The 18463-nt window shown below is 36.0% G+C and overlaps 3 protein-coding genes across 6 annotated transcripts; 2 read left to right on the forward strand and 1 right to left on the reverse strand.

Moving 5' to 3' along the window:
• The first annotated feature begins 299 nt into the window (after positions 1-299).
• On the forward strand, positions 300-10798 carry LOC100788871 (abnormal spindle-like microcephaly-associated protein homolog). Of its 4 annotated transcripts, none has more exons than XM_006584009.4 (22): positions 300-1120; positions 1218-1686; positions 1795-1880; positions 2082-2195; positions 2306-2494; positions 2609-2674; positions 3003-3059; positions 3702-3731; positions 3811-3927; positions 4882-4989; positions 5083-5218; positions 5786-5917; positions 6305-6481; positions 6568-7403; positions 7727-7904; positions 7985-8214; positions 8656-8719; positions 8839-9077; positions 9384-9573; positions 9993-10218; positions 10316-10471; positions 10582-10798. In XM_006584009.4, exons 1-22 carry the CDS (start codon positions 467-469, stop codon positions 10706-10708), a joined length of 4581 nt encoding a protein of 1526 aa, XP_006584072.1. In that variant the 5' UTR covers positions 300-466; the 3' UTR covers positions 10709-10798. The 4 variants fall into 4 exon arrangements, with proteins under 4 accessions (XP_006584072.1, XP_006584074.1, XP_006584071.1 ...); XM_006584008.4 differs by having other exon boundaries at positions 301-1120; positions 3609-3731; XM_006584010.4 differs by having other exon boundaries at positions 302-1120; positions 3609-3731; positions 8935-9077.
• Positions 10799-11444: 646 nt separating this feature from the next.
• On the forward strand, positions 11445-15344 carry LOC100814743 (polyadenylate-binding protein RBP45). Its single transcript, XM_003529581.5, has 6 exons — positions 11445-11985; positions 12339-12810; positions 14454-14509; positions 14584-14714; positions 14820-14916; positions 15009-15344. The coding sequence occupies exons 1-6, from the start codon at positions 11728-11730 to the stop codon at positions 15186-15188; spliced, it is 1194 nt and encodes a 397-aa protein (XP_003529629.1). The 5' UTR covers positions 11445-11727; the 3' UTR covers positions 15189-15344.
• A 1867-nt stretch (positions 15345-17211) lies between these two features.
• Positions 17212-18393, reverse strand: LOC100789400 (uncharacterized). Its single transcript, XM_003528634.4, has one exon. It carries the CDS (start codon positions 18391-18393, stop codon positions 17212-17214), a length of 1182 nt encoding a protein of 393 aa, XP_003528682.4.
• Positions 18394-18463: the final 70 nt, after the last annotated feature.

Here is an 18463-nt window from a genome sequence, read left to right on the forward strand (position 1 = left end):
TGTAAACGATATATATGTTTAAGTGTGTTATTGTAAAAAAAAAAGTGTGTTTTAAAAGAATAAAAATAGAATATATTGCTTAAATCAAGCTTAATGACATAATCTAACAGTGAGAATGACATGTTTAGTTTTAAAAAGAAAAATAATATAGGAAATAAATTTTATACTTTTTTATAGGATACATATTTTTACACTTTACTTTAATTTTAAAAAAATTCTTCTATTCTTACCCTTTAAATCAAACACTTTCTTAACTTGGTGTCATTTTTATTTTGGTGTAATGTGTACAGAATAGGCTGATAATAGTATAGTACAAAGTTTAAAAATACAGTAGACGTGCTTTAGATGCGAAAGCAAAAAGCAACGGTCACAAGATATGAAATTCGAAATTCAAAATACTGTGTGAACAGAATCGTCGACTTCTTTGTTTCACTCACTTCCCAGTTTCCGACCAACATACAGAGAAATGGGTTGCAACGAACCTCCCTCTCCCTACCCCGATTCTTCGTCGCTTCTCAAAGACATTTCCAACTTCACCACCCCCAGACGCCCCCCTTTCTCTCTCACCTCCGCCAAATCTCCCGCCACCCAATTCTTCACCGCCTCCAAACACAGCACCTCTTCCTCCTCCTCCTCCTTCCACCGCCGTCCCAACAAATCATCCGCCGCCGCCGCCAAGAAGCTCAAGGCCTTCCAATTGGAGCAGTCCCAGTCCTCCCGCAAGGCCCAAATCAAGAGAGAACACTCCCTCAAATCCCTCGCCAAGTCCCTCTCCGTCTGGCTCAACTTCCTCCTCCAAAACCCTACCTCCTGCGGCTGCCACCTCTCATTCTCCAATGCAGCCCCCGCTCCCGCCACCAATGGCAAGCGAGACGGCCCCCCGGGAACCTCCGTCGTCGGCGTCGATTCCACCTGGCGAACTCCCAAGCGCCAGAGGAAGACCTGGTCCACTAAGGAAAATGCGGCCACTGCGGAGGAGGTTCATGATTCCTCGTTTTCGCAACTCAGAGATTCTCTCAAGGATGTATGCAGTTTCGACGATTTGAAGCAGCGAATGAGAGTTTATCTCAGCCTCACAGTTTGTAAAGAGATCTTCCAACAAATTAATCGCGTCACCAAGGTTCGTTTCTCTTCCATTAATTGCCATTGGCTTCACATCAAATTTGTTTCCATTTTGGTCCTTAGTTATTCAACTATTTGTCTATTTCCTTTCTTAGACAATTGACGAAGGAAGGCTGAATATGAAGGCGCATTGCCCTATTGTAACTGATGTAGGCTTGAAGGAAAAGGCCACGAGAATTCTCATGTGTTATAATCCAATTTGGCTGCGAATTGGATTGCATATACTTTTTGGTGGTGAATCCTTGGTGTTGAATGGTGATGCTGATTCTGATCAAGATGTTGTGTTCTTGAAAATGGTCATTAACAAGCTATTTTTTTCACATGAGAATTTAGCTAAAGCCTATGCTTATAATAAGATGATTGAAGGTGTTTATCGGTTGGGTTACTATAAGAATTTGGGGAATGTGATTTTGAAGAGAATTTTGTTACTTGTGCTTGTCCTGGATAAAGCTAAATGCCAGAGTTACCTCCCACTGGAGTACGGTATTGATGGGTTGGATGGGGGTTCCCCTTTGTTATTCAAACCAGAATCCTGGATTAAATCAAGTAGTCAGCTGATTCATGGTGGGTCTTCTTTCATGCTTTAGTCCTATTTTGTGTTAATATTTTTGTAACAGCAGCTTCTACATTGTAGTTTGACTTTTCTCTCTCTTTTTTTTGGTTGGAAATTAGAATTTCTGTCGTCTGATGTAATGCACGGAGAAGGCAATCTTCTAACACATTTAGTGATTTTAGGTTACAAATTATCTCATCAACAGGTCAGTTATTCCTTCCATATGCTATGCTCGTTATTTGAGTGAGGTTTTCTGCAAGTGTGAGTAAGTGCGAGCTTGCACATGGATGTGGGCAACTCACTTTTGGCTGTCTTATGCATTATATAACAATAGTAGAAGTGTCTTGGGCAGCTCACTGTATTAAGTTCAAGGTATGTTTTATTTGACTGATTTGTGATTTTGTAGGAACCTATTGTTGAGTATGATTTTAGGGTCAAAGATTTATTTGTAGATCTCCAAGATGGATTGAAATTGTGTAGAGCAATTCAGCTCTTGCAGCACAATTCTTCGATCCTCATGGTAGGTTGTATACATTTTCATATGCTGGAAATGAAACTAGCATATTTGACACTTTTGTCTAGATAATCCGATTAATTAAGAATTGTGATGCATCATCATTGTGTGGACAGAAAATTGTAGTTCCCTCTGATACTCCAAAGAAAAAATTGGCAAACTGTGGTCTTGTCCTACAATATATTAGGCATGCTGGTGGATCATTACTTGATGAAGATGGCATCATGATTGTGGCAGATGATATTGTTAATGGAGACAAAGAACTTACACTTTCCTTGCTGTGGAATATGTTTGTTCATTTGCAGGTGGTGGCTCTGTTTTACCTTATTTTTTAAGTTTCTACACTTGCCTTAGGTTTTGATCACTATTAACTTATAACCTAGACTGCAATGAAAGTTTTGATGCCACTGAACCTGCAGCTACCTCTTTTGGTTGATAAAACAAGTTTAGTTGGGGAAATTTCGAAAATTCGAGGGTTTGGCACGGTATGCTCCATGTTAGATGAGCTTTGTAGTTTGATTTAGTTATAAATTATAAAAGAATTGGCTCCTCTAAATTGAGCAGGGGTAAAGTAAGTAATCTGAATCGTTGATGAGAAAATCAATTGTTGATATTACAACATATCCATGACTTGTTATGCAAGTGCATGTAGTATTGACCATTCATCTTCTCGTATATGATTGCGATACCCACTTTACCTAATAAAGTGAGTTGTTCACTTTAGAGTAGCTAGATCCATGAAAGAATATCGACACTTTCTTTTCTTCTTTAAGCTCACAACTTCTGATATACTTGAGTTGTGGTTTTTTACAGGATCTCATAAACAGTACGAATTCTAGTTCTATGGAATTGCTTTTGAATTGGATTCAGGTACATCTTAGAGTACTTTCATAACAGTAATTTTCCTAGACGTTCTTGTTTTTGCTTTTGGATGAGGTTAATTAGTATTGTTGAACATAATATTTCTTTCAAATTCATCTCAATGCTTGTATTGATTTGGTCATTCGTTGTCAGATTATATTTTATTCTCTTATTACTAGATAGCAATCAGGGATTTAGTCCTTATTGCATTATTAGATTCAGACTAATTAACGTGTGTGATGTGTCTAAATAATGCTGTGTTGGTGGGTAGTTAGATAAATGCAATTGTTTTGTTTAGCTGCATACAGACACAGTTCCATAACTGGTTGTTCTTTGATAGTGGTCGATCTGCTACACTTTGTTTCAGGATTTTAGTTTTATTTTCTTGCTTGAGCTTCAGATGGTGCATCTGTAATTTGCGCGATCTTGGTATTTAATTAAGAAAAAAAATCCTTATGGTTGTTACAATTATCCTTGTTGTTGGCAATTTGTGACAATTATTATTGTGCAATTTGTGACAATTAGAAAATATTTAATCTTGCTCTTCCTATTTTGCAGGTAGTTTGTAACAATTATGATTTTGCAATTGTCAATTTTCATTCCCTTGTTGATGGCAAAGCCATCTGGTGCTTACTTGATTATTACTTCCAGAAAGAACTTCATAATTCCAGTTCATTGAAGGTCTTTAACTTCTTTAGCTTCCTGATGACTGCTGATGATAACATCTTGTTCATAAGCTTTATTTTTCATTAATTTACAGGAAGTTAATAAGAAAAGTGGCAAGGCATCAATTATGTCGGTGAATGAATATTCAGATGCACTATATAATTTTATATTATCCCAAAAGTTGACAAGGTTACTGGGGAACTTCCCAGAGGTAAATACCCTAATTTGTGTAAATATCTACTTGCATGCATGCTGAAATTGTTGTCGGCACATGGTCACATCTCTTTAAATTGAAAACTGTGAATAAAAAAATATACTTTTTTTTATAACTGATCATTGATGCACTCTAATATCTGTTAGTGATTCAGACTAATTAATTTTTTTGAATAATACGTTTTGTGAAGAACATTTTTTTTGTATATCTAACACTCGTGTTGAACAGTTGAAGCCTGTTAGGATTAAACCTGGACAAAGCACAAGCTGCACAAGAATATGTGCTAAAATTTGATTATAAATTGGGTGTGGGAAGTATCAAACTTTGGGCTAGTTAAGGATAATAATGGTCATTTTCCTAGTTATGCATGCATGTGAAATATGCTTAATATGCCTATAGTCAATAGTGTATAGTGTATACAATGCATTAATACTTGCAAAAAATACTGGTATGTGAACTCACGTATGAATTCATCTCAACTTTTCAATATGAACTCTTATAGTATAGTTGTAGACTTGTAGTTGATAGAATACAAGGAACACATACTGGTATGTGATTTTTTTTAAGAACCAGAAATGGAGCCTGAACTCTTTATAACCTGAACCAGAGCCTCAACTCCTAAGAGAAAAGTGTTTTTCTCTCTATAAAACAAAGCAAAAATGCATAACCTGTATTCCTGTCCTGCACCCCTATCCATCATGCTAACTCAGCATTCTCCTAATTCTCTCCCTCACTTGTTTTCTTCATCTTACAAACATACATTCTCCAAATTCTGGTCCAGCACTCTATCAATAGTGAAGCTAACTGTAGAACATTCAAATTGTGTCAAAAATCCCAATTAAGATGGTTGAACTTGTGTGTAACCGAAAGCAAAAAAGAAGAATTATAAATGTGCTTTATCTCACTTGATACCATGGCAGTATAATGGAATTTCGGTATATTTTTCTTCAGGTGCTTCAAGTTAGTGAGCTACTTCAATATAATGGTGCTTGCAGTGATCGAAGTGTGGTGATTTTGTTGGTTTTCCTAGCAAACCAATTATTTGTTAAGAAAAATTTGGTAAACAGAATAAATATTATGGTCACATCCTGTTGCTGTTGTACTCTGGCATTTGTGTTGATTTGTATCTCCCTTTCTTTTCTTCCTTTTCAGGATCACTTAAATTTCCATAAGCTCTTGGGTTATGACTTCCAAAGTCCAAACCATAGACATTTGAGGATGCTGCAGTGCCTTTCAAATTCTGAATCAATACAAAAGCCTGATGCTTCCGATGTGCATGGAAATGAAGGTTTGTTGCCTCTAGTGATGTGAACTTTAATTATTTATGCATGTCATTTGTTTGTGCTTATTGTTCTACTTCTATGTATATATTAATTAATTTGATTTTGATATTTGGAATGAATTTTGCATTTATAAAGGCTGATATCTTTATCAAATGATTCTGTTTCCAACATAAAACTACTTATTAAGATCTTATTGTGATGATAGTTGTATTAGTTGGATTTCTATGACTCTAGTATCATGAATAAATGTGAGAATGATTCTTCTTGATTTAAAACAGTAGTAGGATCAGTTGGGCTTTATCTTTAAAATATATGATCTCCTTTTATATAGGTTTTGTCCAGGAATTAATGCTAGCTCATTTGCAGTTATTTCATTGCATGATAGTTGGCTGAGTAGACAACAGTCTGCCACATGTTCTGTGGCAATATATTTTTGATGTGATTATATTAGTGTCCCAAAACAAAACATCCCAGATTAATTATAAAAATGGTATGGTCTTATTCAATAAACAATTAGTTTTCTTTCTTCATTTCATGAAAATCATATCAAAATCTTGTTATTATTAACATAGATGCTGCAAGTAAATTCAAGGCCATCCAAGCTTGGTGGCAAGATATGGCTGAAAGAAACTGTATCAACAAACCTGCTGTTTCTAATTTGCAGCGATCCACTACCACTGAATGCAGCACCAACATTAGAAGAGGTAACTAATAAGACTTTATCTAATTGATTGCTTCTTTCTTGATTATTATCCCTGAAACACTCAAAAGTGAAAATAAGAAGCAGTGCTTAGCTTAACTCCCATCAATCCTAATTTGTATTTATTTACAATGGAATTGGGTGGGTATTTGCAATGATAATGAACATATTTGCAATAGAATTCAAACAGGATTTAGACTTCTGTGTTTTTAACATGGAAAATACAGTCTTTGACCTTTTTCTTTCTTCCGGCCACTGCTTAGTAAAAGCGAGTGGCATGATTGTTTTCGACTCTATATTACATCTTATTAATCTGCTGTGATTGCATGCAAAACTTGTGCTGTCGATGGTATTTGTTTTCTTGTTAACAATTGGTACTTCACATTTTCAGAAAATGCTGCAATAACAATACAACTGCATTTCAGAGGATTGGTTGCACGGCGCAAGTTTCTGAAGATGGTAAATGCTGTTACCCTTTTGCAAACTGGTTTCAGAGCTTGGCTAAAAGTGAAGCAAGGGTCAGTCTGCATGATATTATCTACTGTTCAAGTCTGTGACTCTTCATGTGGTATGCAGTTTATCACTTTGTCTCAAACATTTGTCGGTTTTATGTTTCATTACTTATCGGCATGTCTTGCTTATTCAATCAAGCAGAAATATTGAAGCAATCAGAAACATATAAGAGATATGCCATGCTTTTCATTCATAGACATTCTTTTTTGAAGTTGAAGAGGTCAGCACAGCTTATCCAGCAAGCAGTTAGGAGTTGGCTCTATCGGAGGCATCAGCAAGAATGTAGTACAAGTCCTGATCTTATGATTTCAGATATGGTGGCAGCTGCTATTACTGTTCAGAAATTTGTCCATGGTTGGCTGGCACGATCTAGATATATTCATCAGCTAGATCAGAAAGAGAAAGCTTTAAATTATTCCCAACAGAAAGTCACTTTTGATCTTCAAACAAATGCAGCAATTATCATTCAGCTTGCATGGAAAAAGTTCATATGCTGCAAGTCTACTCAGAAGCAACACCTGTTTGCAACTAAAATTCAACAAAATTTCCGAAGGTGGTTGTTGAGAAAAAGTTTTTTAAATCAGATTCAAGCTGTCATCAAAATTCAATCTTATTTTCGAATGTGGAGAAGTGTAAATGCTTTTCAGCACTTCAAAATTGAGTATAAGGCAGCTGTTGCCATTCAATCTTACTTACGGGGATGGTTTGCACGAAAGAATGCTTGTGTGCGTATGAATCACCTGTTTGCAACTAAAATTCAACGAAATTTCCGTACGTGGTTGTTGAGAAAAAGTTTTTTGAATCAGATTCAAGCTATCATAAAAATTCAATCATACTTTCGAATGCGGAGATGTGTAATTGCTTTTAAGCACTTCAAAATTGAGTTTAAGGCAGCTGTTGTCATTCAATCTTTCTTACGGTGCTGGTTTGCACGAAAGGATGCTTGTGCGCGTAGAAATCACATTGTTGAAATTCAAGTAAGACAGTGTCTTGCTTTTCATAATCATATTTATCTTCATTTATTTTGCATGACTTTCCAGTTTGGCATGAAGAAATTAATGAGTTGATGAAATGTTACTTCTTTTCATAACATTCTTGTGTACAGATGTTACTTATACAATGCAGAGTGCATCTTCAACCTTTTGTTGAATTGTCCTCAATGTTATGTTTCTTTTGTAGAAATTACTAATTCATATTTTAGCGTGATTTTTTTTTAATTTTTGAAAAATTCCTTGCATTTATTTGAAAGTTTTATGAATAGAATATTATGTAACTTGCTACTTTGCTTTAATGATCCCAGAGGCATTGCCGTGGTTGGCTAGTGAAGCGGGACTTCTTGTTCCGAAGAGATGCTGTAGTAAAGATCCAGTGTGCCATTCAAAGCTTGAAGTGCCAGAAGGCCCTCAATTGCCAGAAAGATGCCGCTTTGGAGATTCAACGCTTTATAAGGGGGCATTTAACTCGGAATCAGCTATTAGGTTATTATTTAATGTTTACCAAAGCTAACTTTTCTTGCTTTAGTTGTGGTTTCACATTATCTCATGTTTTGGTGATGTAGGTTCCAAGTCACACACAGTTACTCCTATTAGTTGCATTTCAAGACCATTTGGCTTTCGTAGTTTTCAACTGGAACTATTCTTGTTTTCGGTTGTGAAATTGCAACGGTGGTGGAAGGGTCTCTTGTTGCTTAAACTAAAGAATAAATCAGCCATCATTATTCAGTCATGTACACGTGGGTGGATAGCTAGGCGAAAGGCTACTGTTTTCAGACACCATGTTGTTATCCAAGTATGATATTCTAGTTGTTATCATGATATGCTATGCTGTAGCACCTGTGTATTTTGTTTGTTGTTACTGTGCACATGCTCAGGTTATTTGGAGTCAAATGATATTATTGAATTAAAGATATTGTAATTTCTGGGGAAATTTGAGCAGAAGCATATATGATATTTTATAGAATATATACTATCTTTGGTCCCTAAAAACAATGCTGCATTGGTACAAGCTTATGAGGTTCAAGCTTTTGTCTGAACTACAGTTTGGTTCTACAAACAGTGAACCAAATACGTGCTAAATCTTCTTTTTTTTTTTTTCAAAAAAATAAATTATTAAACCATTATGAATTTTATAATGCTGCTACTTCTTGTAACTACTGCCCAATTTTCATTTGTTTTCAGTTTTTTTTTTGTCCTTATATGTTACTAAAGCCTCTCAACTGCCATTTGCCAGGAAGATGCTGCATTGGTGATTCAACGCTATATTAGGGGGCATTTAATTCGAAATCGGAATTTAGGTAGATATTCATATCTTACGAGTGTTTTATGCATAATCTCATTAGGCTCGTACATGCATGATTTAGTTGTGGTTATACATTTACTGTATATACTATTATCTCTTTTTATCCGGATTTAGGTGGTGCTTCTAACCTAAGTGAAGTCGTTCCTGCTGACTACATTTCAAGACCTTTTGGCTGTCGTAGTTTTCAACTGGAACTATTTTTGCTTTCAGTTGTGAAATTGCAACGATGGTGGAAGGGTCTCTTGTTACAGAAATTGATGACAAAGTCTGCCATTGTTATTCAGTCTTGTACTCGTGGGTGGATAGCCAGGCGAAAGGCAACTGTTCAGAAACATCGTATTATTGTCATCCAAGTATAGTGTTTTATACTACACTGTAGTTATTTTGTATTTTTGTTTTTTCTGGTTGTTCACGTACAAAGATGTGGTAGATTGGGGGGAGGGGGGAAGGTGACAAATAACATTACTTTCCACTTTCACTTAATATTTACTTTTATGATGCTTATATTTCACTACTAGATGGACCAATGGAATTCTTTATGATGTTACTGATGATGATTGTAATTATTTTTTTTGCCAAATTTTCATCTCTGTTTAGTTCCTTTTTACTAGGTTTTTTTTTCCCCTTAATCTTTCTTCTTTTTCTCTAAACTTTTGTAGTCCTACTGGAAAGGTTACCTTGCACGTAAAGAGCCAAAGGAACAGTTATTGGATTTGCGCTTGAGAATGCAAAAGTCTGCCAGAAATGTGGATGACAGCAAGCGTCTCATAAACCGACTCTTGGCAGCGCTTTCAGAGCTACTTAATATGAAGAGTCTTAGTAACATCCTTCATACTTGTTCAACATTGGGTGAGAGTTTATTTACGTTGTTTTATTTAGATTTTGTTACTACCATTGTTATTTTTAAGATGGCTTCGCAGACCATGCCAGTTTAATTTCTTCAAATATGTGCTCTAATTCTAATTTGTATGACACGAATAAAATTTGGTATTTTAGAATTTATTAAGGGGGCCCAAGACATTAAAAGAGCCGATAGTAGTTGCATTTCGTTGCATTTCATGTGATTTACTGAATTAGAGTGTACTAATTCCCTTGCCTCCCTCTGTTGTACAAGTATTCTTTTCACAAATTACAAAAACATATAGACACGAGTTCTAGTGATGATACTGTTTCACTTCACTTCGTTATATAGCAGCAGTTTATTGGATAATTCCTGTCAAGTGATGATGCTCGTTCTTTTTGTCTTTTGTTTGTCTGTGTTTTCACAGACATGGCTACAGGACATTCTCAGAAATGTTGTGAAGAACTTGTGGCTGCAGGGGCTATCGACACCTTGTTGCAGCTAATTCAAACAATCAGCCGGAGTATACCTGATCAGGAGGTTCTAAAGCATGCTTTGTCAACTCTCCGAAATCTCGCCCGCTATCCTCATCTACTACAAGTATTGATCCAAAGTCGTAGTTCTGTACAGATAATTGTCTTGGAGTTATTGAGGTTGTTTCAGTACTCAGTTGTAATTAGCAGTTGAAATTTGGTGTATAGGATTCTTTGTGTGTCCTTATACTCTTAAAACTTTTAAAACTTCTTCCAGGAATAAAAACGAGGGCTACTTCGTTGCTTCTGAACTTTTGAAGAAGATATGTTCAACTCGTATAGGCATTGAGAGGATATTCAAGTCCCCTGCCCTGCTAAAACGATTGCACGGTCTTGTTGAGGACCTTACACGGAAGGGAATTTACGAGAAAAGGTCAGACTTTGCTTGCTTTGTTAGAGGAATTAGTTTTTAAAATGCCAAGTTTGTTGATGAAAATCTAACGGGAAGCTTGGGCTTTTCTATTATTTGTTGAGGCAATGCAGAAATCCTAGGGCTCCTAGCCTGGCTATCAGAAAAGACAGAGAGAGAAGATTGAAGGAGGCTGCTGAGATTCTGAAGCTGATAACAACGCCTGATTTTTTTTCATCAAGTTCTGATGTGAAATTGTAGAATATATGCTAGGATGTCAAAGTTTGTACGATTCTAATTTACATTATGTCCTCAACTCGTGGATTTGGAATGAGCTTTTTTTCTGTTTTATGATTAAGCCTTTGTAACTTGATACTCATTTTATCATTTCGTTTGAAAGTGTACCTGCAAAATGGTAGATAGGTAACTTTCTTTCAAATTCTCCTATGTTTATATGTGAAAAAATAAAAATTAAAAAATACTACTATAGAAAATCTACTAACAAATAAGTTTTTTAATTGATATTTACTTAAAAAATTTCTCTGTTGTCAATTACTTAGGGATATTTAGAAAGCCAGTGCTTGAAATTCAAAGAATATGTTTTTAGCGTGGAAACTGAAGGTGCACCTGCAGCTTTGGGGCCATATTCTCAATTAATAAAATCCAACAACCTTTTTGTTTATGGTGTTCTTGGCCTTTGAATGTCACTGTTGTATTGTATGATGGACATCTTATTGATACGATGTTCTTGGTCTTTAAATGTTATTGTTGTAAATTTGTAATGTCATTGTTTCTGGTGTTTTTGGCCTTTGAATGACATTGTTTCGGGTGTTCTTGGCCTTCATGGCTTTTATTCAGTGCAAAGGTTGAAGATAAGGGTATTTTTGTCTGAAATTTTCATTAAACATGCATGTGCTGTACATATGACATATTTGGGTTAATGAAAAGATATCTGTTACGGGATACGAGTCTCCGTGTAAGAGAGTTGTGTAGGGTCCGAGAAAGGTGTGGGCTGTGTGTAATAAGTCTCAAAAACAGAAAAGATAAAAAAAAAAATTGATAATTTTCAATATTTGGGTGTAGAAAAGATATTGTTCCATAAGAAAAAGTAAACAAAATATCCGTGGCAAGAGACAGAAAGAAGGACACTGTTCACGGTTAGGGTTTGAGTCTCAACCACTCTTTCTTTAAAGCACAGTCTCGCATTCCTCCTTGCCTCTTTGTTCTCTCTTTTTCTCTCTCCTTCTTTCTTTGTTTCTGTGTGTTCGAGATTGAAGAAGATGATGCAGGCTGGACCCGGCGGCATGGCCCAACAAGCGAACCAACAATACGCACAGCAACAGCAACAACCCTACATGATGATGCCGCCGCAGCCTCAGCCCCCTCAGATGTGGGCCACATCGGCCCAGCCTCCGTCCCAGTCGGTGGCTCCTCCGCAACCCACCAGCGCCGATGAGGTCCGTACCCTCTGGATCGGTGATTTGCAGTACTGGATGGACGAAAATTATCTCTACACCTGTTTGGCACACACCGGCGAGGTATTCTCTCTCTTTACTTTTAATCTTTCGTAGATTACTATCGCATGATTTTAGATTTATTAGAGTATATCGAAATCGAATTACTGTTCAGTTATGTGGACGAGAAAGGAGATTCATAATGTTCTCTTTTCTTTTTGAAGATGTAAATTTTGAGATCTTTTCTGATGCAGATTTGTGTTCTCTGTTGTCTATCTCTTGTTTTATGAATCTGAGATTTTGCTAATTGCATAATCTAGGAGAATTTGATTGATTTAGGTGGATTGTTATATTGCTAATATTTGAAAGTGTGCTGGTGAGTAAAAGAGGTCATTCTGAATATTAGGTTACTGATGAATGAGTATTGATTGCTTCAGGTGGCTTCAGTTAAAGTCATTCGGAACAAACAAACTAGTCAATCGGAGGGATATGGGTTTATTGAGTTTACTAGTCGTGCTGGTGCTGAGAGAGTCCTTCAAACATACAATGGCACCATTATGCCAAATGGCGGGCAGAACTTCAGATTGAACTGGGCAACTCTTAGTGCAGGTGAGAGGCGTCACGATGATAGCCCAGATCACACCATATTTGTTGGAGACCTGGCTGCCGATGTTACGGATTATCTTCTTCAAGAGACATTTCGGGCACGATATCCCTCAATTAAGGGGGCCAAAGTTGTAATTGATAGGCTAACTGGACGGACAAAGGGTTATGGTTTTGTTAGGTTTGGAGATGAGAGTGAACAGGTTAGAGCTATGACTGAAATGCAAGGGGTTCTTTGTTCAACAAGGCCCATGCGAATTGGACCAGCCTCTAATAAAAACCCTAGCACTCAGTCTCAGCCAAAAGGTTTGTCTCCTTCATAGTTGTTACGTGCTTGACATTTTGATGCAAATATCTGCTTGATATGCGGCTTAAAGATATTTTTTTTCTGTTTTCCTTCAGATGCCTACTTTTTGTCTGTTGCGTTAATGATACATTGATACCAGTTGGATTTAGTTCTTCAATTATCTAGTTATCTTTTGCATGTGTATCCCGAATGTTATTGTTCAATTTCCGATTCTTTTCAGTTTCACCCTTGAAGATGTGCAGTCCAAACTCATTTCTTCCTGTAATTTCCTTTAAAAATTTGGGCCAAGTAAATGATATTAAATAATAAAATCTTATAAAACTCCCGTTGTCTCAAAGCAGGGTGTCAAGAGGCTCTGTCATCTCGGAGCCTGGAACTGATTTCAGCTGAAATGGTTACCATTTTAGTGCATGGCCTTGTGTAGGTCAGTTATCTGTTTATGTATTGCCCATTATTTTTTGCGGCATTTTCTTTTCCGCTTCTAATTATATTTTCTTTTCATTTTGTTGCTCTGCTTTTTAGCCAAATTACGCAGCGCAACTGTTCAAATTACTTTCATTTCAGTCCTCCATTCTTGCTCCTTGCTCCTTTAGTTTACTCCTTTGAGATTACTGGAAGAACTACATTTATTGAGTTTCTTTTTTAGCTTTCCCTTGTTCTAAAACAAATCTTGTTTTACTTTCTACATTCTTTTGTTCATCTATCTGTTGCTATTAATTCAAGTATCCAATCTCTAGTCCATGATGAATTAAATTTGGGATGCCAGTGGTTAGTACTTTGATTTTGTAGAAGCTGCACTCTGCCAGATGGTTACGTTATCATGTCATTTTTTAGTGTCACAAGGGAAAGGTCTGTCACCATTCTTCCTAAATTTCTCAGCACAATACTTTGCAATTAAAGGTGTAATTTACTTTATATTGCTTAATCCTTTGGGCAGACCTATCTATCAAAATGTCAAGATGTTAAAATGACGTGTAAAGTTCTTATAGTCTGCAGTAACAAGCGTTTGACAGCTTCCTGGTTCACTCATTTCAGCCTCCATGGCCAACTCTGTTATGTTTTCTTTCTTAAATTCTAGAATTTTTGTAAGAAATAAGAAACAAGATATGCATATATAGATGGATAGTGACTTTCTCATTGAGAGATAAAGACTTATCATTTTCTGCATCCATTTTGTATATATATCATCTGCATTGCGTAATGCCAAAATTCCTGCCCTTGCATTGTGTGGCAACTATTTCAGTTGAATTTTCTCATATTTGAAAATTTATTGTGCAAGGCACTGACCACGTTATTGCTTGTGCTGTTTTTCTCTATACATGTCCTTCTAAAAGTGAGGTTAATTTCATTTCTAATAGTGAAGGGTGGTTAAAGCTTGTGGTGTATGTGTAAGGCACCCATGTTTGTTGCTTGTGGAATTTCTCTATATGTTTGCTTTAGAATGAATAATCTGGAGTTGAATTTGGAATATTTAAAGTTTCCTACTGAAAAGTTGTGCCTAAAAAAATTAAACTGTGCTTTTTATCTTTGAAACTCAATGTATTTTGTCGTTTTCTTTGTTTGGCATGTTTTTCCATGGACTGCTTCCGGAAATTCCTTGTTTAATGTCACCCATCTTTTTACTTCTCCTTTGAACATGCAGCATCATATCAGAATCCTCAAGGGGCACAGAACGAGCATGATCCAAATAATACAACTGTGCGTACTTCTTTGCAATAGAGAAACTACTCTTCTTTGTGCCTTGTGTTCATGACCTGAATTTTTTATTGCAGATTTTTGTCGGCAATTTGGATCCTAACGTCACGGATGACCATTTGAGACAAGTTTTTGGGCATTATGGAGAGTTAGTTCATGTGAAGATTCCAGCTGGCAAGCGATGTGGATTTGTCCAATTTGCGGACCGGTAATTTAGTCATTCAGATATTTGGTGTTTTATCTTGTGTTAAATTACTTTGTCTATATGTAGTGTCCTTTTATTGTACCATGAGGTTTCGTTTTCATGCATCAGGAGCTGTGCGGAAGAGGCACTGCGGGTTTTGAATGGCACACTTCTAGGCGGACAAAATGTTAGGCTTTCATGGGGGCGAAGTCCTTCAAACAAACAGGTTACTAAATTTACCGAATTGTTGTAATTCTGATCTGGCAATGTGTGAACTGATTTTGATAAATGAATTTGGATTTGTTGGATGATTTTCAGGCTCAACCAGATGCAAACCAGTGGAATGGTAGTGGTGGTGGATACTACGGATATGCTCAGGGGGGCTATGAAAATTATGGTTATGCCCCTGCTGGACAGGACCCCAATATGTATGGCAGTTATCCTGGGTATGCGAATTACCAACCTCCCCAGCAACAGCAGCAAATAGGATATAGCTAAGAAGTTGGGCACCAATTTTTTCCGTTTTCTTCTGTAATGCTATGCTATTGCTAAGATACTCGTTTTGGTTGCTTCTCTTTTATTGTATCGTGGAGAACAAACTTGGCTGAATACATTCTATGCGAATAGGATATAGCTAAGAAGTTTCTTATGACATTCTATGCGAATTTTATTTTGTATCCATTAAATATTGCTTGCTGAATTCTATTTGGTGAAAGCGATCACATTTGATTGTTATGTGTAATTCGCAGTACCCTCGAGCCGGTGGCATATTGTGTAGTGTATAATGAGTTATGTATGCAATATTGTCGCAATAGCTGTGTGGAAACCTTAATTCTGACTTTCGAATGCTGCCGATTTGTAACGAGATTTAGAGAGACTAATCAATGAAGCTTTTAAATAACGTAGAAAAAAAAATGTCTAAGTAGTCTTATGGTATGTTTGGGGTGGTCCTGCGGTGATGAAAATTCTCGTATTGGTTTTGTTGGACCATCACGATTTTGGAGGTATCCAAACATTTAGAATTATCAGAAATTATACTAAACAGAAGTGTTAATTATTTTTCAAATTAGTCTTATTAATAGACTAAATTGATGGATATTTAATATTTTAAGAAATATTTTAAGTAATTTTACTATTTTAAGGACTATTTAGAAAATTGGTAGTTTATTTTTCCTCAAAATCACAGAAGAAAAGCATAGCATTCTCATGTGAATGTCTTGCCCAATAATCCAACGAGTGTTTCACATGTGTTGTTACTTGTAGAAAACAAAAAATGCCAAACTGAGTTGGTTTATGAAAAACTTGATTGACAAAAATTCGAAAGTTTATTGCACCAATAAAATATGACCTTATCTCTTATTTTTACTGGCTGATCCAAAGTATTTCTTATCTTAAAGGAAGAGTAAATTAGACAACACATGATGTGTTTTTCTATATATTCCAATCTATATATTTTATAACAATTTTGACATGTAAGTTTAAAGTATATTATGAAAATATTAAAAATAAAAAAATATTTGAATAATTATAATTTTAAAATTTTTATATATTTTTTAATAATTTCAAGAAAATTAATTAGATAAATAAAATTAATTTTGTTTAATATTTAGGAAGCATTTGTTTCACGTCATCTTTGATTCTCGAAAATATTAGGATGAGAATAAATATTCTCATGTTTATTTGATGATCATGATAATATATTTTTGGGTATGTTTTATTTCTAAGAATGTTACCCTCACATTCTAAGCAGTTTTTATTTCCATCAGAAAAGGAAGAATAAGTCATATTCTCATGAGAATGAAAGTCAATTAATAACTACTTATTTCCACTATGTTCTTTTACCTTTTTTCACTTTCTTTTTTAATTTTTGGACATTACTTTTTCTAAAATTATTAAATACTATTAACCAAACGTGTCTATGAGAATATCATTCTTAGGTATAATAATTATGAAAATGTGATTCTTGAGGATGTAAAAATTATATCATAAAACAAACATCCTGATGTTATTTGGTATGCTATATGTTGTACATCTTTTCCTATCTGCTTATTTTACTTTCATATCCTATTCTATATCATAGTATGACAAATGAGCCCTTAAAATATCTTAATCAATGTTTTCAACCAAGAACTGACCAAATTTTAAATTATATTTATACAACTAAAGAGTTCATAATTTGCAACATCACCAACTAGCAACAGCCAACAAGTTATATTTTCTTCTTCATATATCAAGAGCTCAGTAACATGTACCTTCTCCCCAAATACCATGTATTCAGAAACCACAGGCAAGATTAAGAAGTATAGACAGTATAGGTTTATCATACGGATAACATAAAAGACTATTGAAAAGAAAACTTATTAAAAAAGTGACAGCAAAACAAAAGTAGAGCATAACGTAATACTCGGAAAAAAAAAAAGAATTAAAATTATAAATCTAAATGTCTACCGTACTGATTTATTCTCCAGCCTAATCTCCAACTATGGAAAACAACCTTCTCCATATTATCAAACTAAAATTTTCAAGTGTCTGATCCAATCTGCTCAGATTCCATTGACTTAGCTAAAGATTCAGTAGGTTGATTGAAATCCACCTTATTAATGTCACCAAAAGAGCTACAGTTCTGGGGATCTTCACTCTTCCCCCACAAATCATGTCCATCAGATGAGAACTTGGACTCAGAAGGAACAGATTTACCAATCTGTTCAGATGGCATGGCTTCCGGTTGGCTGGTCTCTAGTTTATGGTTCGATCCCACAACAGGAATGTTAACAACACTACTTGGTTTTCCATTTGAGTTTGAGGTGTCAACATTGCTTGAAGTCTCACTTGCAAGCTTTGTCTTTGTATCTTCTAGCACATCAGTTTTTGGCAATTCCTGCTTCTCCACAAAAACAGTTTTAGCAGTCTGCTCACATGGCAAGGCTTCTGGTTCAGCAGATACAGGGATCAGGTTGGATTCAATATTTGATGTATTTGGTTCATTCAGCTGATGCGCATAAGGCACAGCCTGCTGTCCAGTTCCGAGCTCCTTATTGGCGTTATCAATTGGTGGAACCAGGTTGATGAGTTCAGATGTTGCTTCTGAGACTTTTGTTTCTCCCCCATCAGCACTAGATTCTTTTACCTGTGTGGAGGCATCGAGTTCATGCAATGTTTCACTTTGTTTAACAGTTTTGTCATGATCCAACTCTGACATGATAGTAGACTGATTCACATGCCCAGGCTCTTGTGTACCCTGTGGAATTTCTTCACTGGAAATGGAATTTGGTATCAAAGTAGAGGCGGATTGATTCTCAAGTAAACTTGAGATGCCAGAATGGATCTCAGTTGGTAGCACTTGTTCTTCAGACATAGGCACCTGCTGTAATTCTGGCTCAAAAGATTGCTTGTTGCATTGTACTGTTGAGGGAACAGAACCATGTATCTCTGCCTGTGGGTTAACAACTGGAATTGGAATTTCTTTCCTTTCGATCATTTTGACATGTGGAGCCACATCATTTTCTACAGTAAGTGGAGGAACTTGTTCTGGTAGAAACACAAGGCCTTTTAAGAAAGCATCAGTGTCTGCCACCTTAACACTAAGAAGATATCCAGTTTTAAAAGTGCCATCAATGACACCAGTGACTTCCTTCCCAACCATTTCATCATCAGTTGTACCCGCTGTTTGGTTGGAGTTCAACACATTGTTATAACCAGGCATTACAGGCACATTCGTCCGTTGAACTACACTTTCTTCTTTTCGTGGTCGGCCACGTTTTCGTTTCATTGGA

This window comes from Glycine max, chromosome 7 (genome assembly GCF_000004515.6).
Source record: "Glycine max cultivar Williams 82 chromosome 7, Glycine_max_v4.0, whole genome shotgun sequence".
NCBI lineage: Eukaryota > Viridiplantae > Streptophyta > Magnoliopsida > Fabales > Fabaceae > Glycine > Glycine max.